A 20000-nucleotide genomic window follows, 5' to 3' on the forward strand; every position below is an offset into this window, starting at 1 on the left:
CTTCCTTTAATTTTTTTCATATTTTGAAACAAAATACCTTGACCATTTTTATATGTTGTAAATAACATTTATTCAATTATGCCAGGGGTGTTTATTTGCTTTTTGGTGATACTTTTATACATTTTATAACAGTTTTTCTAGTTTGATTTTTGATGCGGACAAGTGTTTCCGAATTACATTTTGGCACTTGGCACATGACTGTTTGTTATAAGCACTTATCCAATTCTATAAAGCAAACCTTCCTCCATGAATTCATGTCAAATTAACACAGATCAATGATAATTCATATATTATTGCTTGTGGACACAAAAATTCACAGGGCACGTCACTGACCCGTATACTGTAAACAGTTTATGAAGCCATTTATTTATTTATTTATTCTGCCAAGCAGGCCTGAGTAAAATAGAGCAGCTTATCATAGGTGATGACAGCGAGTATTATTTAGCATTTTATTTTTTTAAAAGTGCTTTACAAATGATAAATACAATAATTTTATTTGTTGATCTTCTTATTATTGCTTGTGTGTGTGTGTGTGTGTGTGTGTGTGTGTGTGTGTGTGTGTGTGTGTGTGTGTGTGTGTGTACAGCTGAAGCCCAGGATGGTGATGTCCCCTCTGATGAACTCTCCTCCCAGCAGCACTCCAGAGATGAACTCCATCCCGCAGGACACTGCCATCGTACCCCACTCTGCCACACCACAGGCCCTCGCAGGTGACACAACTCCACACACAGAGGATGACACACACACACAGACACACAGACACATACGTACACATGCATACATGCAGGCAGGACCACATATGTGCAGGAAATACTAAGATGAACTCTCTGTGAATGACGTCAGTGAAATAAGTTCAGATGAGCTCTCATCACAGAGAGATGGAGAAAGACAGGATCAAGAATGACTTCTAGATCTTGAGAAAACTGAGCCTCAGAGCAACTCAGTGATTACAAGGTTTTTGTTTTGTTTTTTTGATTTTGTTTTTGTTTTTTTTTGTTTTCTACTCATACTATACACATACATCTGAAAGCAGGAGGGAAAGGGACGTGTGTTAGTGGTGCGATTTGGGATTTCTCTCTTTTCCATCCTGTCTTAGTGTCTTATTTCACATCATCTTCAGCCCTTTTTCCTTACTATGTTTTTCTTCAAGCAGAGAATACTTGGAGTTCTCTTTTGCAAACGACTTCAGATCATCCATACTGTTAACATGTTCTGTGAAATGTACTCTTTCTTTCTTCTGAGCTGATTGATGTTCTGTGCACCAGTGACTGAGAGTACAAATATTGTTTTTTTTTTGTTTTTTCGATCCCCCCCCCCCCCTTTCTCCCCAATTGTACTTGGCCAATTACCCCACTCTTCCGAGCCGTCCCAGTCGCTGCTCCACCCCCTCTGCCGATCTGGGGAGGGCTGCAGACTACCACATGCCTCCTCTGATACATGTGGAGTCGTCAGCCGCTTCTTTTCACCTGACAGTGAGGAGTTTCACCAGGGGGATGTAGCACGTGGGAGGATCATGCTATTCCCCTCAGTTCCCCCGCCTCCTGAACAGGCGCCTCGACCGACCAGAGGAGGCACTAGTACAGCGACCAGGACACATACCCACATCCGGCTTCCCACCCGCAGACAGGGCCAATTGTGTCTGTAGGGACGCCCAACCAAGCTGGAGGTAACATGGGGGATTCGAACCGGCGATCCCCGTGTTTGTAGGCAACAGAATAGACCGCTATGCTACCAGGATGCCCCCAAAGAATGCAAATGTTTTTAGATGTAAAACCTCTCTTGTTTGTGTGAATGATGAATTAAGAACAGTACCACCACCCCATATGTTTACTATATAGTAGGTGTGTATGTGTTTGCTTTGGCGTTTGCATGCTCCGATAGGAGGGCCACTCACCTCCTTTTCAGTAGTCCATCGCTTTTCATGCAGCACGTATCGTGATTTTTATTCCCTCTCAATACTCGCAGCCTCTATCAATACAGAAAAATGCTTTCATTTCCTATGATTTTATACCTCTGTCTACTCCCTCACTCTCTTTCTCTCACTCTTTCCTGGTTTTGTTTCTTTTTCCCTTTCTGTCCTCCTCTGAATATTTGCAAACAAATAACCCACAGTCTTACTAATGTTTGAGGTGGAAATGGGGTTGTGAGGTAGCGAGGTCCAAGGAAATGTTGGATGTCATGCTATAGACAGGGCCAAACACGCAACACACACACACACACACACACACACACACACACACACACACACACACACACACACACACACACACACACACACACACACACACACACACAAACGAACACTGAAATGTTCCACAAACGGACCGCATGTTTTTTAAACATGTTTTAGGATGCTGTAAAAAGCATAAAGAGTAAATTCTCTCAAACCTCCTCTGGTAAGATCGGTGAACAGATCCTGCAACATATAAATAGCATCTATAGATAATTTGTTTATCAAATAAAAAGTTATATTTTTTTGCATTATTAGGATGGATAATTCTTAACAAGAATTCAATGCACGAAAAGCTTGTTTTGCTGCTGTGTTTCCAGTATGATTGATTTACAGCCTCTTATGCTTATGGGAGCACTCATGTTGTTTCATGATATTTTCAAAGCAAAATTGACTGGGAGCTTATGGGCATGAAAATGGAACTGTGGAATGTATGTATGCGAGTGTGTGCACGCGCGTGTGTGTGTGTGTGTCTCCGTCACATAACACGTCATACACTCACACCCGCAGATCTTATCACTTAATTGATTTTTCAGCACACAATGAAATACCTTTGACCTTTGTGTGACCGTATATGTTGAGGTAATTCTCAGCTCAGCAACAGTATTTCCGTGTGCTAAATCTGTCATCAAGTAAATCTATATAGCTGCCTAGCTCCTGCATAACCAGGCCGCATCTGCATTATTGGCGTGCACAATAAGGTTGGCGCAAGGTGAGCAGATTCAATAGGTGTCATGGCTACCTTCCAGCTGCTTCACATCAATAAGATTCCCTGAGTTACCGGCAGGCTGAGGATACTTTGGGCTTCATAAATACACAGGCACTCTTTGTGCAGGCTGCTTTAAACTCGGCATTTGATGTCACCCGCCGCATATTGTAGGCTTAAAGTCTGCAAATATGTGGGGGTTTTTTTGTCCAAATTTAGAAAAAATTGATATTTTTCTTTTTAACCTTTCCAAACAAAGCAGTTGTCTGCTTTAAAAGCTGATGAGAGCCACGCAGACCCCGTATGCTGGGTTTGCATGCGTGATGAGACATTAATGCAATCCAGGCAATGCTTTTTCGATGAGTCTTTACATCACTTGCTGTTGTTCCCCTTTAGCAGAGACATCAATGCCTGACGACTTCTTGTGTGACCCGGTGGACTCCAAACGCTACGCGGTTGACCCAAGTGACTCGGCCTTCAGCGTCATGACCTCTCAGTTCCAACCCAAGCACTCTTACACTTACCGTGGCAGCAGCAGTTGCTCCAGCCCAACAGGCCTATACAGACAAGCGTCATGTCCTGCAGGCTTCCAAGAAGGAAACAGAAATGGTGAGCATGTCTGTGTTTGTTAAATGAAGCATTTATTGTGTTGCCTATGACTCAGCTGGATGTTGCAGGGAGCATCATCTGCTGGGTGGGGAGCAGCGGTAGTATTCTGCCTCATCATACAGGTGTTAGGGTGGCCGTATAGCCATGGGTGGCTCTGGGGAAAATAGTGTGGGCCTCTGCATGCATTATGTTCCCCAAGAGAAACCTGCAGCATGCATGTGGAAAGAAGCAGTCAGCTGCCTCCACATATATTGGAAGACACATGTTGAAATCTTTGACCTACCCAACTACTGAAGGGATTGTCAAATGATGGGACCCAGGGGAAGAGAAATAGGACATGTCAAAACTTGGAGGGGAAAAGGGACAAAAGGGGGAAAAAAGGGAAAAGGAAACATTTGTTGCCACTGGTGCTTATCATCTATTGATGTTGCGTTTTCTCTTCCAAGTTGATGAGACATATATTCCACATAGATTAGATTGTTGAAAGGTAATTATCAAAGCTTCTTGTCAAAATGTTTATGCTCTGAGACCTTGAACAAAATTACTTTTTTAATTTGTATTCATCATCAGTGTGGATACTTACAAGAAAGATAACACAACCTGTAGAACTCGGCAGCCCAGTAATAAAAGCTTTCCCATCTTTGTCCCCCTATGGTCTTAGCTTATAGCCCAGTGCCAGAGGTTGGGGAGTATAAGCATCCTTCAGGTAAGGACCCATCCAGATGGGGTGTGGAAGAAGTGGTGTGGTTCATCAAAGATGCTGACCCTAAGGCACTCGGACCCCATGTTGAAGCCTTCAGGAAGCATGTGAGTCCAGCATACTTTTGGTCCAGATATTGCTTTAGCTTTTACATTGCTTGTGCTCGTTTGCTTTAGCTTTTACATCTTTTTCAGAGAATCCACGGAAGAAACATATTCAAAAGGTTTAAGCAGAGTGCGAATTATACAATGACAATCGAGGGGGTCAGCTTTTTCTTCAGGGCGTAAAGGGAACCCAATAAGGCACAGGCGCCTGCTTCAGAGAAGTGAAGTTTTACAATCCTTACAGCATCTTGCTTGTTTAATGTATGCAGTCTGTAAATGATGATAAACCAAATCCATTACACCAGCTCATGGGGCACATACAACACAACAACTTTTGTAGTCAGGGGTCAACAACAAAGTGAGCAAATCTGCCAGCAAGTCAGACCCACACACTCAATAACAGCAGACCATCACTGGGCAGCTAATGTTGGTTAGCTAAAGTTAGTTAAGGAAATTATAGCTTTAGCTAGCGAATGTTAGTTAGCTAAACTATAACTTAAGACAAAAGTTAGAAACTAGCTAACATTAGCATTCATCCCTTGATAATTGACACAATCTAATTCAGAAACTCTGAATTTAAGAAAGTAAAGTGTATTAAACTAGCTAGGTAGCTAGCTACTTACATTAACTTACAGCATCCCCATTGGCTTGCATGATGCACACAACCATAGACTTTAATGAGGACATGTGCCATTACAATGATGGGAGTGAGGCAAGATGTTTATTACAAGATTCTTCCAGGCATGAGTATGGGAAATATATTGTAATATTTACAATTACAGGTAAGAAGGATAACTAAATGTTTTGACCCCCAACCTGTTGTTTTTATGTTTTTGGGGGGGTCCGAGTCTTAATTAGAGGGTCAGACCCCACAACCCCAACCCCCAACATGTTCATGATACAGTCACGAATACTGATGTGTTAATATATTGCACTTCAAACGTGTCCCAGTACTACCTTACAAAAATAATGTTGACCACATTAGGTGTATGAAATATAGGTGTTATCCATGTGGCTGTACATTGTGTTTCAGGAGATAGATGGGGATGCTCTGCTTCTGCTGAAAAGCGAGATGATGATGAAGTATCTGGGACTGAAGCTGGGACCTGCGCTGAAACTCTGCTATCACATTGACAGACTCAAACAGAACTGGTTGTGATTTGCTTCAGGGGGGCCAAACGCTGTTGTGACTTGAGTGCTAATTCACTTCAACTATCTCCAACTGATATGGTTTTGATTCAGTAATGATTTCCACCATATGCAACAGTCCATGAACTTCTTGGGATCCACATTACAGACTTGACTGCCTCTTACTTGCTTCTGCACCACATTTTATTTTCAGACTCATGGAAAAGGTCGGCCATATTTATCAAGACTATATTTATGGCTGGAGCCATTGTACTTAATTTCCTATTTCCTTTTTTTTTTTTTTTACTGGGGTTGGTTAATAGCATTACATTGTAAATAGTTCAGCTAGACACAAACGGCAGCTCTTTAAAAATTTGATGTGGAATGGCTTTTCTGCAGAGGGATTTTGGCCATTAATCTGACTGTTAACTTCTGCTTGCAGCAAGGACCGAAATGGGTAGCAGACAGTCTATGTTTTTATCAGTTTTACCATGGATAACATATGGATGGCTCTGAAAATCTGAATAGACTGGCCTTGAAACATGCATTTATGGTGCTTTACCTCTACATAACATGCTAAGCTAATGATGCAATCTTATCTGCATTTATCTGTGCCTAAGGAGTTTAATGTAGACATGACATTTGTTGCCTATTACTGACAAAGGACAGTAACCTGATGATAGTTTTGACCCAGTTATGTCTCACGCACATATCTAATATCTGGTATCTAAACTGATATTTACAAGCAGGTCATCGTCATCAGTCAGTTAACTGTGAATAGAATAAGAGTAGATATGGACATAATCACATGGTGCTCATACTCGAGAGCAAGGGAGGAGGGAGGCATTGTAATCAAAACTGAGAGGTACCGGGGTGTGACTACCACTGAGTGTTATATTTTTATCTGTTTAGCAGAAAATAACAAATGCCAGTCATTACTGATGGCTTTAATTGAACAGGATTCATTGGACATGCCCTTTTCGACTTCTCTGGTAAAGAACTTGTTCACATATTGATTCAGTCGGGATGCAAAATGTTGTCAGTCAAAGGAGCTTGTAGCAAACTCTTATGACATGAAAAAGCCCTCATATTGCTCATAGAGACCCCCACAGCCAGTTAACATCTTACATTCTCCATGTAACCTTCAGGTAAGGCTGCATTTTTCTGTCCTCTCAAGTGCTAACCTTAAACTTTTTTTTTTTACACCCGAGGGCCTTGAAGCATCAGAAGCATGTCAATCTTTTGTTTTATTAAACAAAAAAGTAGCACTCTGCCTGTATTAGTCTATCTGTTAGTGGAACAAAGTCTGCATTAAAATGACCCATAGCTTGGTCATGTAGTAACTGAATGTGGTTGCTGTATCTGTTGATTAGACGTTACACAGCCGCCACATAATTATTTTACCACTGAAAGCTGCTGTAATCACATGATGTAAAACCTATGATAAACTTAATATATCTATATAATTTAAAGGTAAAACTGGGTATTTTGTTAATGGTATGTTTGCTATCTTTTATGTTACGTCGATCTTTAATCAGCTATATCTTTGTATTGTATGTTTTAAAGATTTGATGGTGCCTCTTTACCACAGATTTATGTAAATATTTTTGTGTATCTAACAATGGTGTATTTCCTGATAGTTTTGAGCCCTACGTGAAAATTGGCTGTATGATTGACAAACTGATTTCCTCAGTCCGTAACACCGTCTCCACCGGCTTGCTGGACGAGTAAAGAAGTATATTTGCTGGACCTCTATGGTCAAACTCGGGGGGGGGGGTCAAATATATCTGACAGATGTCGTCACACTCGCCCTAAAATTTCCTGCGCTTCGTGTCAAATAAGCCCAAGCTATTAAGGCTGATACATTCCTTGTCTCTTTATTTAATGCTTTTATAAAGTTCTACTTCCCGGAAAGCTTTGAAAATAAACTTGGTTGTTTGCTGAACTCGGATCTTCTGCATGGGAGGGTTGGGTCGTTTCAACGGGACCTTTATTGTGAAGGTCTGCGAGACTGACACAGTTATCGCGTTAACACAAGTAACTTACTTCCTGTAAGTAATTGACATGCAGGTTCAAACCAAACGTGCGCCTCTGTCAAACAGAGGTGAAGATGGCAGACGTCTCAGAGAGAACGCTACAAGTTGCGATTGCGATTTCATTTGCAACAGGCTTCCTCGCCGGATGGCAAGCCAACCGGATGAGGCGAAAATTTCTGGACTGGAGAAAGAAGAGGCTGCAAGATAAACTGTCCGAAACTCAGAAGAAATTGGACTTGGCTTGAATGGTAACGTCAGGTTGGTTGTACGTTAGGCCTGTTGCCTAGAGTTCGAGTAGCTGCTGTGCATGGCAGAGGTTCTTGATTCGGGACAAATGTAGTTTGTCTTAAAGGGACCCATTTTGTAGTACGTCTGTTCGTTATTGTTAAACACTCAGACCCTAGGCCCAGTTGCATAACACAATTTTTGGCCAATTCATAACCAAAACGGAAGTACAAAAACTTGAAAATCTGAAAACGTGGCCCTAACTTATAATCAAAACGCCATGAAGCATAAACCAGACATTACACTCGTAGTAGTGGCTTCCTATTATGATTTTATGCAGAATACTGTTTATTAATCGACTGATTATTGCATACTGTTTGTTTATTATCGTTGATTAGTATATGATCAGTTGTTTTTGTTGTTTCAGGTTCATGGAATCCAGGCTTTTGGTGAATGCAGATGCTTCTGTAAATTTGTGCAGGTGCCAAATCCTGAATGTGCATCATCAGTCATTTTGGATTTCTCCATCACTACAAGACTGGGTCTTTTTCCAGACTATTGTTTATGAAAACAAAACAAAAAAGACAACAAAAAAAAAAATCCTGCCTGAGGTTGAAGTTGAACTGGGAAAGAGTGACTTTTCTTCTTAGCATTTATCAGTCAAGGAAAAAAAACATGAAGATGACGGTTCTTTTACTTCCATTTTTGTTCAAATAAATTATTTATTTTTAATGTTCTACAAGGATTTGATGGATGTCATCTGATAAGTATTTTCAAACCACCTTCATCTGCGTGGTGATGGCCCTAAGGCTCACATGTTGAGTTGTAGCTAATGTATCTTTCAACTCTTTGTCACACTTTTCTTCCTAAAAAATGTGGTGCCCCTTTTTATAGCGATCACTACAGTCATTCAACTTATTTCTCAACAATTGCACAAAATATCTATTGGACCTCGCACCAGTTAACACCAATATGGATGCTGTGAGGGCAATTCATATTTGATGTTTGCTTACTTTTAACCTTTCACCATGACCTTACATTGCTTAGATGGATGCTTGAAGTCCATGTGTAGTAGAACAAAGGTAGGCTTATAAAGTGTCTTCTCCAGGTGCACAAATAAGTGCCTATTGTTAATTGTTGACTGTATGGGTGACTCACTGAGTGTAGCAAGTCTGTACACACTAAATAGAGAAATGGCCTTGGTGGATGAGAGCTGGAAGACATGAGATAAGGAGGGGAAGAACAGACCTATAAGAGAGACTGTACTGTATTGATTAGGGCGCATTCAGGCACCTGGGCTTGGATGCGTCTATTCATGACCTTATGTTAAAATCGTGTGACAATACTGTTAAGAGATTTTTGTCTCGTTCCTCATTTCTGTCAGCGTGGAATTCAATAATTGCCACGACAGATGTCTTGCATTAGCATGCATTTAAGTGGACTGAAACAATAGCCTGCTATAGATATGAAATATATTTGTTAAACCAGATAAGCAGCTACCATTGAGCGAGATAAACACAATCATGCACATAACTGATATCAATTTCAGCAATAGCATCATCTGCTGGATGGAGGAAAACGACCCACAGCTTTAGTTCAATGAAGGCCGTTAGTCTCTTGCTTGGCTGCCTTTGGCTATTATTTTTGTAGAGGTTGCACAGGTACAAGAAGTGTTTTTGATCTCAGTGAGTCTCTAATGTGTCCAAGATATTCATGTCCGTCCTGTCAACATAATTGAATCAGAGAATGATTGATGACGAGAGAACACTGAGAAGAGGGTGAAATATTTGCTCAAGGGATCATTCCCTTTCCTCATTATGATAAGCGTTGTGTCAAGTCCTTTTCAATCTAATTGTGATACTAGGGTCATAGGAGAACTGAGGAGGGCTGATATGAGTCAACGCAGGACATGTACACTTTTTGTCTATAGATGGTGCTGTTGCACTTCAGAGCAATAGTGACTCCACAATGACAATAAAAACAACTACCTACATCATTTTCATTTAACTTCATTGTTCTTTTTCGGTTCTTTGGTGGAGAAATTATTAATCAACAAGCTTTTGAATACACAGTGCCAAAATATCAATCATAAAGTGGTAGTATACACCTTGAAAACTTTTTTGCTTTAACTTATAATTATGAAGTAAATGTCGATTGCACAGTGTAATGGCTATAGAATAATAACACCATTGGTTCTCTATTAGCCTCGCTTTCACGATGCCACTCCGTCTGCCACCGGATACGATTTTTCGCAAATCAATTTACGGCACAGGAAGTGCGTCAACCACCCAGTAGCGTAACGGACGGTGGAACAACCAAAGTAACTGTGGAAACTATCCGGCAAAAGAAAACGAATTCAGTTGACGGAGGAGGCAAAGAAAGCGAAGAAGGGAGAATTAGATATAAAACAAGATTGAACCTCGGGCGGACATTCACTCGACGGAGAGAGTTCCGGGACTTGAGAGGGTTCCAAACCGACTTGCAGTTGGCATTATTTTTACCGGATCAGTAAGTAACATAACCTGCCGACTTATTTATACTACCGGATGTTTTACTCCGCCTTTATCATAGCACCGAGATCGAGGTTTCTAGTTCATATTGGGATTCTTAGGGTTGCTCCTTGTTTGGTCAGTAGTGCAGTAGTTAGCGCCGTGTCGCCTCACAGAGAGAAGGTCGTAGGTTCGAACCCCGGGGTTGTCAGGCCTTGGGGGGGGGGGGGGGGTCGTTATCCCGGGTCCTTTCTGTGTGGAGTTTGCATGTTCTCCCCGTGTCTGCGTAGGTTTTCTCCGGGTGCTCCGGTTTCCCCCGCCATCAAAAAGACATGCATGTTAGGGTTAATACTCCTGTCTGTGCCCCTGACCGAGGCATGGCGAGACGAACTGGAGTTGGTCCCCAGGCGCTGCACGGCAGCGGCCCGCTTGCTCCTAGATAGGGTGGGTTAAATGCAGAGGAAGAATTTCCCCACAGGGTCAATAAAGTAATAAATAAATAAAATAGATAATAAACGAAAAGCGATCCGGTTGTCTTTGCGACGGCGGCGCAAACAATAATACCACTTGGAAACGATGGGGGTTGGGTGGGGGGTTGAAAAGTTGTCTACTTTCACTTTAAGCTTTTGAAAAAAAAGTCTTACACATCCTAACCGCTACGTCTGAATGATAGCCAGAAGCTTCTGATTGATAGATAGGGAATGAGATGGTGGTGGCTGTGGATGATGTACGGGGCACTGAAAAAAAACTAGACGCCAGAAACGAAAGCTGAATAACTGTAGTTCTTCTTTATTGCACTTCTTCATCTTTCAAAAAAGAAGTCCCTGTCTCAGTATTTTTAAGTAAGGCCACCGAGAATACCTTGGAAATAAACATGTCAGTGGTTGTTCTGTCATGCAGCAGTAAAAGGCCGGAAAGATCGACTTGTTACTGGAAGGTTTCCCCTCCACTTTTTTGAACCATTTACAACTTCACCAGCGTTGCTCCTTAGTCTCGAGTGGAAATATTGTGGTTGCAATGGGAAGCTTGTGTTTTATTGTAAGCGTGGGTCAAAGAGCATGCACGTTCAGCAAAACCTCTCAAATTGAATAAAAAAAAATCATATCACAAATCACATGTACATCATAAAGACATGACGGCATCAGAACTAATAGACAACTAAAGCATGTAATGGAAACGAAATGTTCCCTAAACCTTTCCATACAGCCCTAACCATTTGTATGGTGTTCACCGTCTTACTATATATACTATGAATGAATGGCTGATGTTTGGTAGCATGAAACAGGCTTGTACTGTCTAATTAAAAGAAATATAACTTGAATCACTGGATCATTTTGCTCCTTGTTTGTTGAGCACTTTCATTTAATGAAGTGTGTATGTATATATATATATATATATATATATATACACACACACACATGTGCATGTACACATAGACCCATACATTCTTTACATGTATCACATTTGTCTCAGCACATTGCATTGCATTTTTATGTAATAAATATGAGAACTAAATAAGCTTGATAAGTTTGACTGAAGCTTCAGGCAATTGTCTCTTAAACTCAATGTCCTTGTTTACTTCTTCCTTTTCTTTTGGCTGCTCCTGTTAGTGGTCGCCACAGTGGAACGCCTGTTTCCATCAATTCCTGTCTTCTGCATCATCTTCTGTCACAACAACCACCTTTATGTCCTCCCTCATCACATACATTAACCTCCTCTTTGGCCTTCTTCTTTTCCTCTTGCCTGGCAGCTTCATTTTCAGCATCCTTCTCCCAATATACCCAGCATCCCACCTCTGCACATGTCCAAACCATCTCAGTCTCGCATCTTTTGCTTTGTCTCCAAACCATCCACCTTGAGCTGTCCCTCTAATATACTCATTCCTAATTCTGGCCTCCTTTGTCACTCCCAATGAAAATCTTAGCATCTTCAACTCTGCCACCTCCAGCTCTGCCTCCTGTCTTTTTGTTAGTGCCACCGTCTTCAAACCATACAACATAGCTGGTCTCACTGCCATCTTGTAAACCTTCACTTTCATTCCTACTCGTACCCTTCTGTCACAAATCCCTCCTGACACTCTTCTCCACCTACTTCACCCTGCCTGTACTCTCTTCTGCACTCCCCATTACTTTGAACAGTTGACTCCAAGTATTTAAACTCGCCTGTCCTCCCTCTCGTTAACGCATATGTATTCTGTCTTGCTCCTACTGACTTTCATTCCTCTTCTTTCCAGTTCTTACTTCCACCTCTCCAGGCTCTCCTCAAGTTGCTCCATACTTCACTACAGATCATAATATCATCCGCAAACATCATAGTCCACGGAGACTCCTGCCTGATCTTGTCCATCAACCTGTCCATCACCATTGCAAACAAGGGCTCAGAGCCGATCCTTGATGTAATCCCACCTCCACCTTCAACCCATCCGTCACTCCTACCGCACACCTCACCTCTGTCACACTGCCCTCAATCATATTCTGAACCACTCTTACATATTTCTCTGCCATTTCTGACTTCCTCATACATAACCACATCTCCTCTCTCAGCACCCTGTCATATGCTTTCTCATGTCCATAAAGACACAATGTAACTCCTGACCTTCTTTATACTTCTCCATCAACACTCTCAAAGCAAACGTCACATCTGTAGTGCTCTTTCCTAGCATAAAACCATACTGCTGCTCACTAATCCTCGCCTCTCCTCTTAACCTAACTTCCACTACTCTTTCCCATATGCTGTGGCTGATCAATTTTATACCTCTGTATCAAAATGTCTTTATGCATGCTCAATAATCCAGGTAAGAAAATCACACAAAGTTTAACCAGTTCATCTGGACCCAAGGTTTATTGAGAGAAACGTTTCATCACTCATCTAAGTGAATTCTTCAGTCTCAACTGACTGCAGGTATCCCTGCCCTTATAAACAATACAATGGCATAACGACCGAAAACAACGATGGTTTCATATGCAAATTAATGTGACTATTAACTAGCGTTATAATGGCCATGTGTACTATTCACAGAGGATTGAGAAATGGTTGCAGTCACAGTTTTGTAAGATGCTTCTTCAGCTTCCACCATTTGATCCTTGGCTCTGCCTTCAGTCTCTTCCTCTTCTTGATCTCCAAAGTCATCCTACCGACCACCATATAATGCTGCCTAGCTACATTCTCCCCTGTCATCAGCTTGCAGTCTCCAGTCTCTTTCAGATTGCACCTTCTGCATAAGATATAGTCCACCTGTGTGCGCCTTCCTCTTTTATATTGTGTTCCTATCTCTTCTTGAAATATGTATTCACCACAGCCATTTCCATCTTTTTCGCAAAATCCACCATCTGTCCTCTCACATTCCTCTCTTTGACATTATACCTACCCATCACCTCCTCCTCATCACCTCCATTTCTTTGACCAAAAAGTCCACTCCAATCACCACTCTCCTCCTTGGGTACACTCTCTACCACTTCATCCAACTCACTCCAAAATTCTTCTTTCTCTTCAATCTTACACCCAACTTGCGGGGCATATGCACTGATGACATTTATCATCACACCTTCAATTTCCAGCGTCATTCTCATTACTCTGTCTGACCCTCTCTTCTCCTCCAACACAGTCTTGACATACTCTTCCTTCAGGATTACCCCTATGCCGTTTCTTCTCCCTTTCACACCATGATCGTAGAGTTTGAACCCACCTCCTATGCTCCTGGCCTTAACTCCCATTCCGCCTGGTCTCTTCCACACAATACATCTATATTCCTTCTCTCCATCATATCAGCTAGCTCTCTCCCTTTACCAGTCATAGTGTCAACATTCAAAGTTCTGACTCTGACCTCCACACTCCTACCCTTCCTCCTCTCCCGCTGCCTCTGGACATGCCTTCCCCCTCTCCTTCTCCTTCGCCCAGCAGTAGCATAGTTTCCACCGGTACCCTGCTGGTTAACAGTACCAGTGGCGGTCATTGGTAACCCGGGCCTCGACCAATCCATTGTGGAAATCTGATTTATGATCCGCATATTTAATTTGGCAAAGGTTTTACGCTGGATGCCCTTCCTGATGCAACCCTCCCCGTTTATCCGGGCTTGGGACTGGCATTAGGAATACACTAGCTTGTGCATCCCCAGTGGATGGGTTAATATTCTTCTTTCCTTAGTCCGGTTTAATTAGTGACACCCTTTAGACATTCATCCTATTTTAGATATTGTTTTGTATTTATTTCTTTACACATGGTTGTGTGAATAATAATGCATGAACTTTTTTTTCTCTATTTTTTTTTCCATGTAAAGTGCCATGTAAATGATGGTCGATTTTTAAAGAATTAGCAAGAGGGTCTGAAAGGCACAATCAACTTGGTGGAGGTAAGACACTTAAAAAAATACAATCACATTTTAAACTCTAGTCGTAGGCTTACATAGTGTTAGTCGTGAAAGATTTTCTTACACCAAGTGCGTTTAAAAATTATTTCAGGGGCGTCCGGGTAGCGTAGCGTGGCGGTCTATTCCGTTGCCTACCAACACAGGGATCGACCGATCGAATCCCCGTGTTACTTCCGGCTTAGTCGGGTGTCCCTACAGACACATTTGGCTGTGTCTGCGGGTGGGAAGCCGGATGTGGGTATGTGTCCTGCACTAGCGCCTCCTCTGGTCGGTCGGGGCGCCTGTTCGGGGGGGAGGAGGAACTTGGGGGAATATTGTGATCCGCGCTAAGTCCCCCTCCTCACTGTCAGGTGAAAAGAAGCGGCTGACGACTCCACATGTAACGGGGGGGGGGACATGTGGTAGTCTGCAGCCCTTCCCGGATCGGCAGAGGGGTCGAGCAGTGACCGGGACAGCTCGGAAGAGTGGGGTAATTGGCCAGATACAATTGGGGAGAAAAAAAATCGAAAGAAAAAAATTATTTGAGAGCTTATAAAAAAAAACATGTCTCTGGTCTAATGGTTTAGTTTGTGATTAGGCTCCCCTTTTTCATAACTGTTTTAGCAAATCTTTTCTCATTATTCTTTTAACTGCATTGAGAATTCATCTGATCTGGTATCAGCTCATTAGTCTGTAACTTTCAAATGGCCATCTTTCTATGAGTGGTACAAGCACAAATGATAGTCTGTCAGACTGAAATGTTTGGTTGTTTTCTTTTTCTCGTCACCTTCAATTTTGTGCACTTTGCAGCACTTTTTGAAGACCATGTTTACCAACTAAAGATAAGTCTTTTTGCCTCGTGGCTGGAGGAGTTAGGTGTGCGAGTTCTCATGTCATTCATTGTAATCTTTATAAACATAGGCACCCTAAAATAAGGTTGTTTTTTTTAGCAGTATTAGCAGTATTCTTATTTACAGAACATTAAATACCATACACTTCATGGAATTCAAGCCACAAAAACAAAAAACAAAACACACATGCTGCATGTCAAATTGGAGTGATATAGTTATTGTTAAAGCTGGGAATGGGGTAATTGACACTCTGCTATCGATCTATGACAATAACAGTATGCCACTGAAAGAACAATTAGCCACCTTTTAGAGCACACGTCTCCTCACTCTTTGATTTGGTGACATAAAGTCCCGATGCAGCCAAGGGCAATGCTACTGGTGTGCAAATCTCTAATATGGAGAGGATTTGAATATAGATAATAGATTTCTTTATACATATTAACGTTCCTTGATCAAGATGTGTCACTTTGCACCAAAGAGGATGGAAAGGGGCATAGCAGTTTTACAAAGGGGATGTTTTGGGGGGGGGGGTTGTCACTGTTTAACATGGGATGGATGGCATCCCCTTGCACCCCCCCCCCCAAATCGACCCCTGCATATAAATTTACCTAAACTTGATTTGGGATGGAGAGAATCTCATTGTGCTAACTGATCTGGAAGTATCATGCAGTATCATGGAAGTGTCATGCAGAAGTGGTCATGTGTGGGTATGTGTGTCACAGGGATACAGAGAATTCTCATTGGAGGTAGCAGATGCCTTTCCTGATATCAGACAGCATTGTTAAGTCATTACACTCCATTTCCATCTTCAGTCAGACATTGCCCCCACTTTAACTGATGTAACCGTTTTCTTTTTTTCTTTTTTTTTTTGAGGGATTTTTCCCCCCATTTTTCTCCCGAATTGTATCCGGCCAATTACCCCACTCTCCTGAGCTGCCCCAGTCGCTGCTCTACCCCCTCTGCCGATCCGGGGAGGGCTGCAGACTACCACATGCTTCCTCCAATACATGTGGAGTTGCCAGCTGCCTCTTTTCACCTGACAGTGAGGAGTTTTGCCAGGTGGACATAGCACGTGGGAGGATCACGCTATTCCCCCCAGTTCTCCCTCCCCCCCGAACAGGTGCCCCGACCAACCAGAGGAGGCGCTAGTGCAGTGACCAGGACACATACCCACATCTGGCTTCCCACCCGTAGACACGGCCAATTGTGTCTGTAGGGATGCCCGACCAAGCCGGTGGTAACACGGGGATTTGAACCACCTTCCCCATGTTGAAAGGCAACAGACTAGACCGCTACGCTACCCGAACGCCCCCTGCTCTAACCGACATCTGTGGGGGAGGGGGATTCGATTCTCCCTAACCAATCACTAGAGACCGATTTATCTGCCTTGCCGGCGTAGCGAAGTAAGAACAAGCTACAATGTCGGATGATATTGAGAAGACATGCTGTCTATGTAAAATAAATTTGTTAATCAAGGTGTTTATATTAAATTCAAGAATACGTGAAAGAGAGGTCATTAAGTGAACATTTCTGAGCTGTTGGGGTAATTCTCCCATACTGACAACCACTTGGCAACGGCGTTAGCCCCTCCCGTGGTGCTGATTGGCTAATCGTTAGTCCCTCCGCAGCACTCATTGGATAATTGCTTTTTCAACCGAGAAACTGCTGTTTCATGCCACGATGCCAGACCGCCAAAATCAGTCAACTCAGTGGAGTGGGCGGATGCAGAAGGTCTGGACACAGGCAAGCAGATGCCACCACACCTTAACACGATCATTTAAGAGTTTACTGGTACAGGCTTTAGAGAGATTGATCTTCAAACTCTGAAATGAAAATACACACACACACACACACACACACACACACACACACACACACACACACACACACACACACACAACAACAACCTTCCTGTTAACAGCATTTATATCTGGTCATGTATGGCAAACCTCTCTTTATGGTTCTTTTTGCATGTCTGGTAAATACTGCAAAGTCATTCTGCATTTGGGGTAGAATTTAAAATGAAGATATCCACTTAAATGTGGTTACAAACATTTGTATGTTTGTATGTGACTACCCCCCCCCCCAAAAAAAATCAGAAAAGCACTAGTGTTGGCCTGATCACAGGGACAAGGTTTTGGTGATTATGGTTGTATAATCTGAGGATTTTATTCACAGTTGCCTCCTGAAACAGTTGTATGTGCACCACAGTGTTGTTTAGTCTGTCTTCAAAATCAGATGAATGGCATAGCCTAGTTTTTAAGAAGAAAGGAGAGCGGGATGACAGAGCTTAGCGGGAATTAAGTAGTGAGTGTGTTGACAAATGGAGAGGAACCAAGTGTCATGGGAGGAGAAGTGTGTGGCTGTTTGTGTTAGATGGCTTTCTGGAGCGGCTGTTGTTGTCCCTCAATGTCTAAAGCTGTGGCTAAATTGTGATGAATAGCTTGCTTATGTGTGTATTTGTTGTGTGTGTGTGTGTGCGCTTGTGTGCATGCCTGTGTGTGTGTGTGTGTGTGTGCTTGTGTGTTTATAGAGTTGGTGTGCACAAGCGCATGTGTACATTTTTGCGCATGCCCATGTGTGTGTGTGTGTGTGTTTTTGCGCATGCCCATGTGTGTGTGTGTGTGTGTGTATGTGTGTGTGTGTTTGTGTTTGTGTGCATGCCTGTGTGTGTGTGTGTGTGTGTGTTTATAGAGTTGGTGCACACTGCATGTGCCTGTGTGTGTGTTTGTGTCTGTATACATTGAAATTCTAAAAATCTCTTAAGCATTTCAAAAACAGCGTGCTTGTTCGTGTGCGAAAACAGGGTTCTAGCTAATGAGTTTTTAAAAGAGAGCACAACAAAGGAGAGAGAGAGAGAGAGAGACCCTGCTGTCTGCCATGATTGATCTGATTTTCTTAATTGGTGCACAGGCTCGGAGCCTTATGTCCTTCGCCTATATTGAGTCTGCTCAGTGAGTGTCATGTTTAATAAGCTCCCTGATTGGCTTCCTGGTTTTGTGATTGTGCCCTCTGGCTATTGGGTGACTGCAAAACAAGAAGAGGAGGTGAGGAGAGGAAAGGAAAGTTAGGGGTGAATTAGAAAAGGGGAGAGAAAAGATAAGAGGAAAATGGAGGTGAAGAGAGAGGAGGAAAAGGAAAGGGAGGAGTATATAGTACTGTATTGAGAGATGAGTTAAATAGGATGAGTGGAGCAGAGGAAGCACAGCCCTCAGTCGGTCAGTTAGTGTTCACCACTGACAGACGCTGGGACCACATTTGGAGCAAAAAATAAATAAAGCTGATGAGAAGGATTTTTCACTTGATGGCACTGGGATAGTATGGATGATTTCACCGATAGGAACAACTGGGAGAACATGACCGTTGTGTCAGACATACAGACAGGTGAGTGAGGATCCCTGTCTTGGCTGAATAGAAAGCCCTGAAGAGGTATTAGTACATGTGGGGGTGTGAGAGACGTATCTGCATTACTCAGTCTGTGCCTGTACTGACAGAGGAGACAGGTGCTCACATTTATGTGTAATATAGCAGAAAAATGCTCTTCTTTCCAATGCCCTTCATACTCACACAAATATAAATATTGCATGAGCACACACAGATAGGGGCCCATACACATGTAATGTACATATACACGCGCATGCACACATCAACTCATGTAGATGCTCTCTTGAGTGTTTACCTGTGAATGTGAGCACGGTACCAGTTCTCCATGTGCCGAGAGTGTGGATGGAGGTAAAATACTGCAAAGATTTCCATTTATATGGTTATAATTTCAAGTGTCTCGCATTATCTGATCTAGTGTTTAAAACCATCTTCTCTCGTGTGTGTGTGTGTGTGTGTGTGTGTGTGTGTGTGTGTGTGTGTGTGTGTGTGTGTGTATAATCTTAATATATATATAATTTGTATACACTACCGTTCAAAAGTTTGGGATCACCCAAACAATTTTGTGTTTTCCATGAAAAGTCACACTTATTCACCACCATATGTTGTGAAATGAATAGAAAATAGAGTCAAGACAATGACAAGGTTAGAAATAATGATTTGTATTTGAAATAAGATTTTTTTTACATCAAACTTTGCTTTCGTCAAAGAATCCTCCATTTGCAGCAATTACAGCATTGCAGACCTTTGGCATTCTAGCTGTTAATTTGTTGAGGTAATCTGGAGAAATTGCACCCCACGCTTCCAGAAGCAGCTCCCACAAGTTGGATTGGTTGGATGGGCACTTCTTGCGTACCATACGGTCAAGCTGCTCCCACAACAGCTCAATGGGGTTCAGATCTGGTGACTGCGCTGGCCACTCCATTACCGATAGAATACCAGCTGCCTGCTTCTGCTCTAAATAGTTCTTGCACAATTTGGAGGTGTGTTCAGGGTCATTGTCCTGTTGTAGGATGAAATTGGCTCCAATCAAGCGCTGTCCACTGGGTATGGCATGGCGTTGCAAAATGGAGTGATAGCCTTCCTTATTCAGAATCCCTTTTACCCTGTACAAATCTCCCACCTTACCAGCACCAAAGCAACCCCAGACCATCACATTACCTCCACCATGCTTAACAGATGGCGTCAGGCATTCT

The 20000-nt window shown here is 42.4% G+C and overlaps 2 protein-coding genes across 3 annotated transcripts in view; both read left to right on the top strand.

Moving 5' to 3' along the window:
- scml4 (Scm polycomb group protein like 4) overlaps positions 1 to 7118 on the top strand; it is an 11165-nt gene extending 4047 nt beyond the window's left edge. Inside the window, exons 3-6 of the mRNA XM_056295050.1 lie at positions 587 to 710; positions 3333 to 3545; positions 4207 to 4352; positions 5383 to 7118. Of these exons, the coding sequence (XP_056151025.1) occupies positions 587 to 710; positions 3333 to 3545; positions 4207 to 4352; positions 5383 to 5508 (609 nt within the window). The 3' untranslated portion in view covers positions 5509 to 7118. The remainder of the gene's footprint in view (positions 1 to 586; positions 711 to 3332; positions 3546 to 4206; positions 4353 to 5382) is intronic.
- Positions 7119 to 7554: 436 nt separating this feature from the next.
- Positions 7555 to 9745, top strand: LOC130125417 (mitoregulin-like). 2 transcript variants are annotated; one of them, XM_056294992.1, is made up of 2 exons: positions 7555 to 7771; positions 8166 to 9745. In XM_056294992.1, the coding sequence occupies exon 1, from the start codon at positions 7588 to 7590 to the stop codon at positions 7756 to 7758; it is 171 nt and encodes a 56-aa protein (XP_056150967.1). In that variant the 5' UTR covers positions 7555 to 7587; the 3' UTR covers positions 7759 to 7771; positions 8166 to 9745. The 2 variants fall into 2 exon arrangements, with proteins under 2 accessions (XP_056150967.1, XP_056150966.1); XM_056294991.1 differs by having other exon boundaries at positions 7555 to 7761.
- Positions 9746 to 20000: the final 10255 nt, after the last annotated feature.

This window comes from Lampris incognitus, chromosome 15 (assembly GCF_029633865.1).
Source record: "Lampris incognitus isolate fLamInc1 chromosome 15, fLamInc1.hap2, whole genome shotgun sequence".
In the NCBI taxonomy this organism is placed as follows: domain Eukaryota; kingdom Metazoa; phylum Chordata; class Actinopteri; order Lampriformes; family Lampridae; genus Lampris; species Lampris incognitus.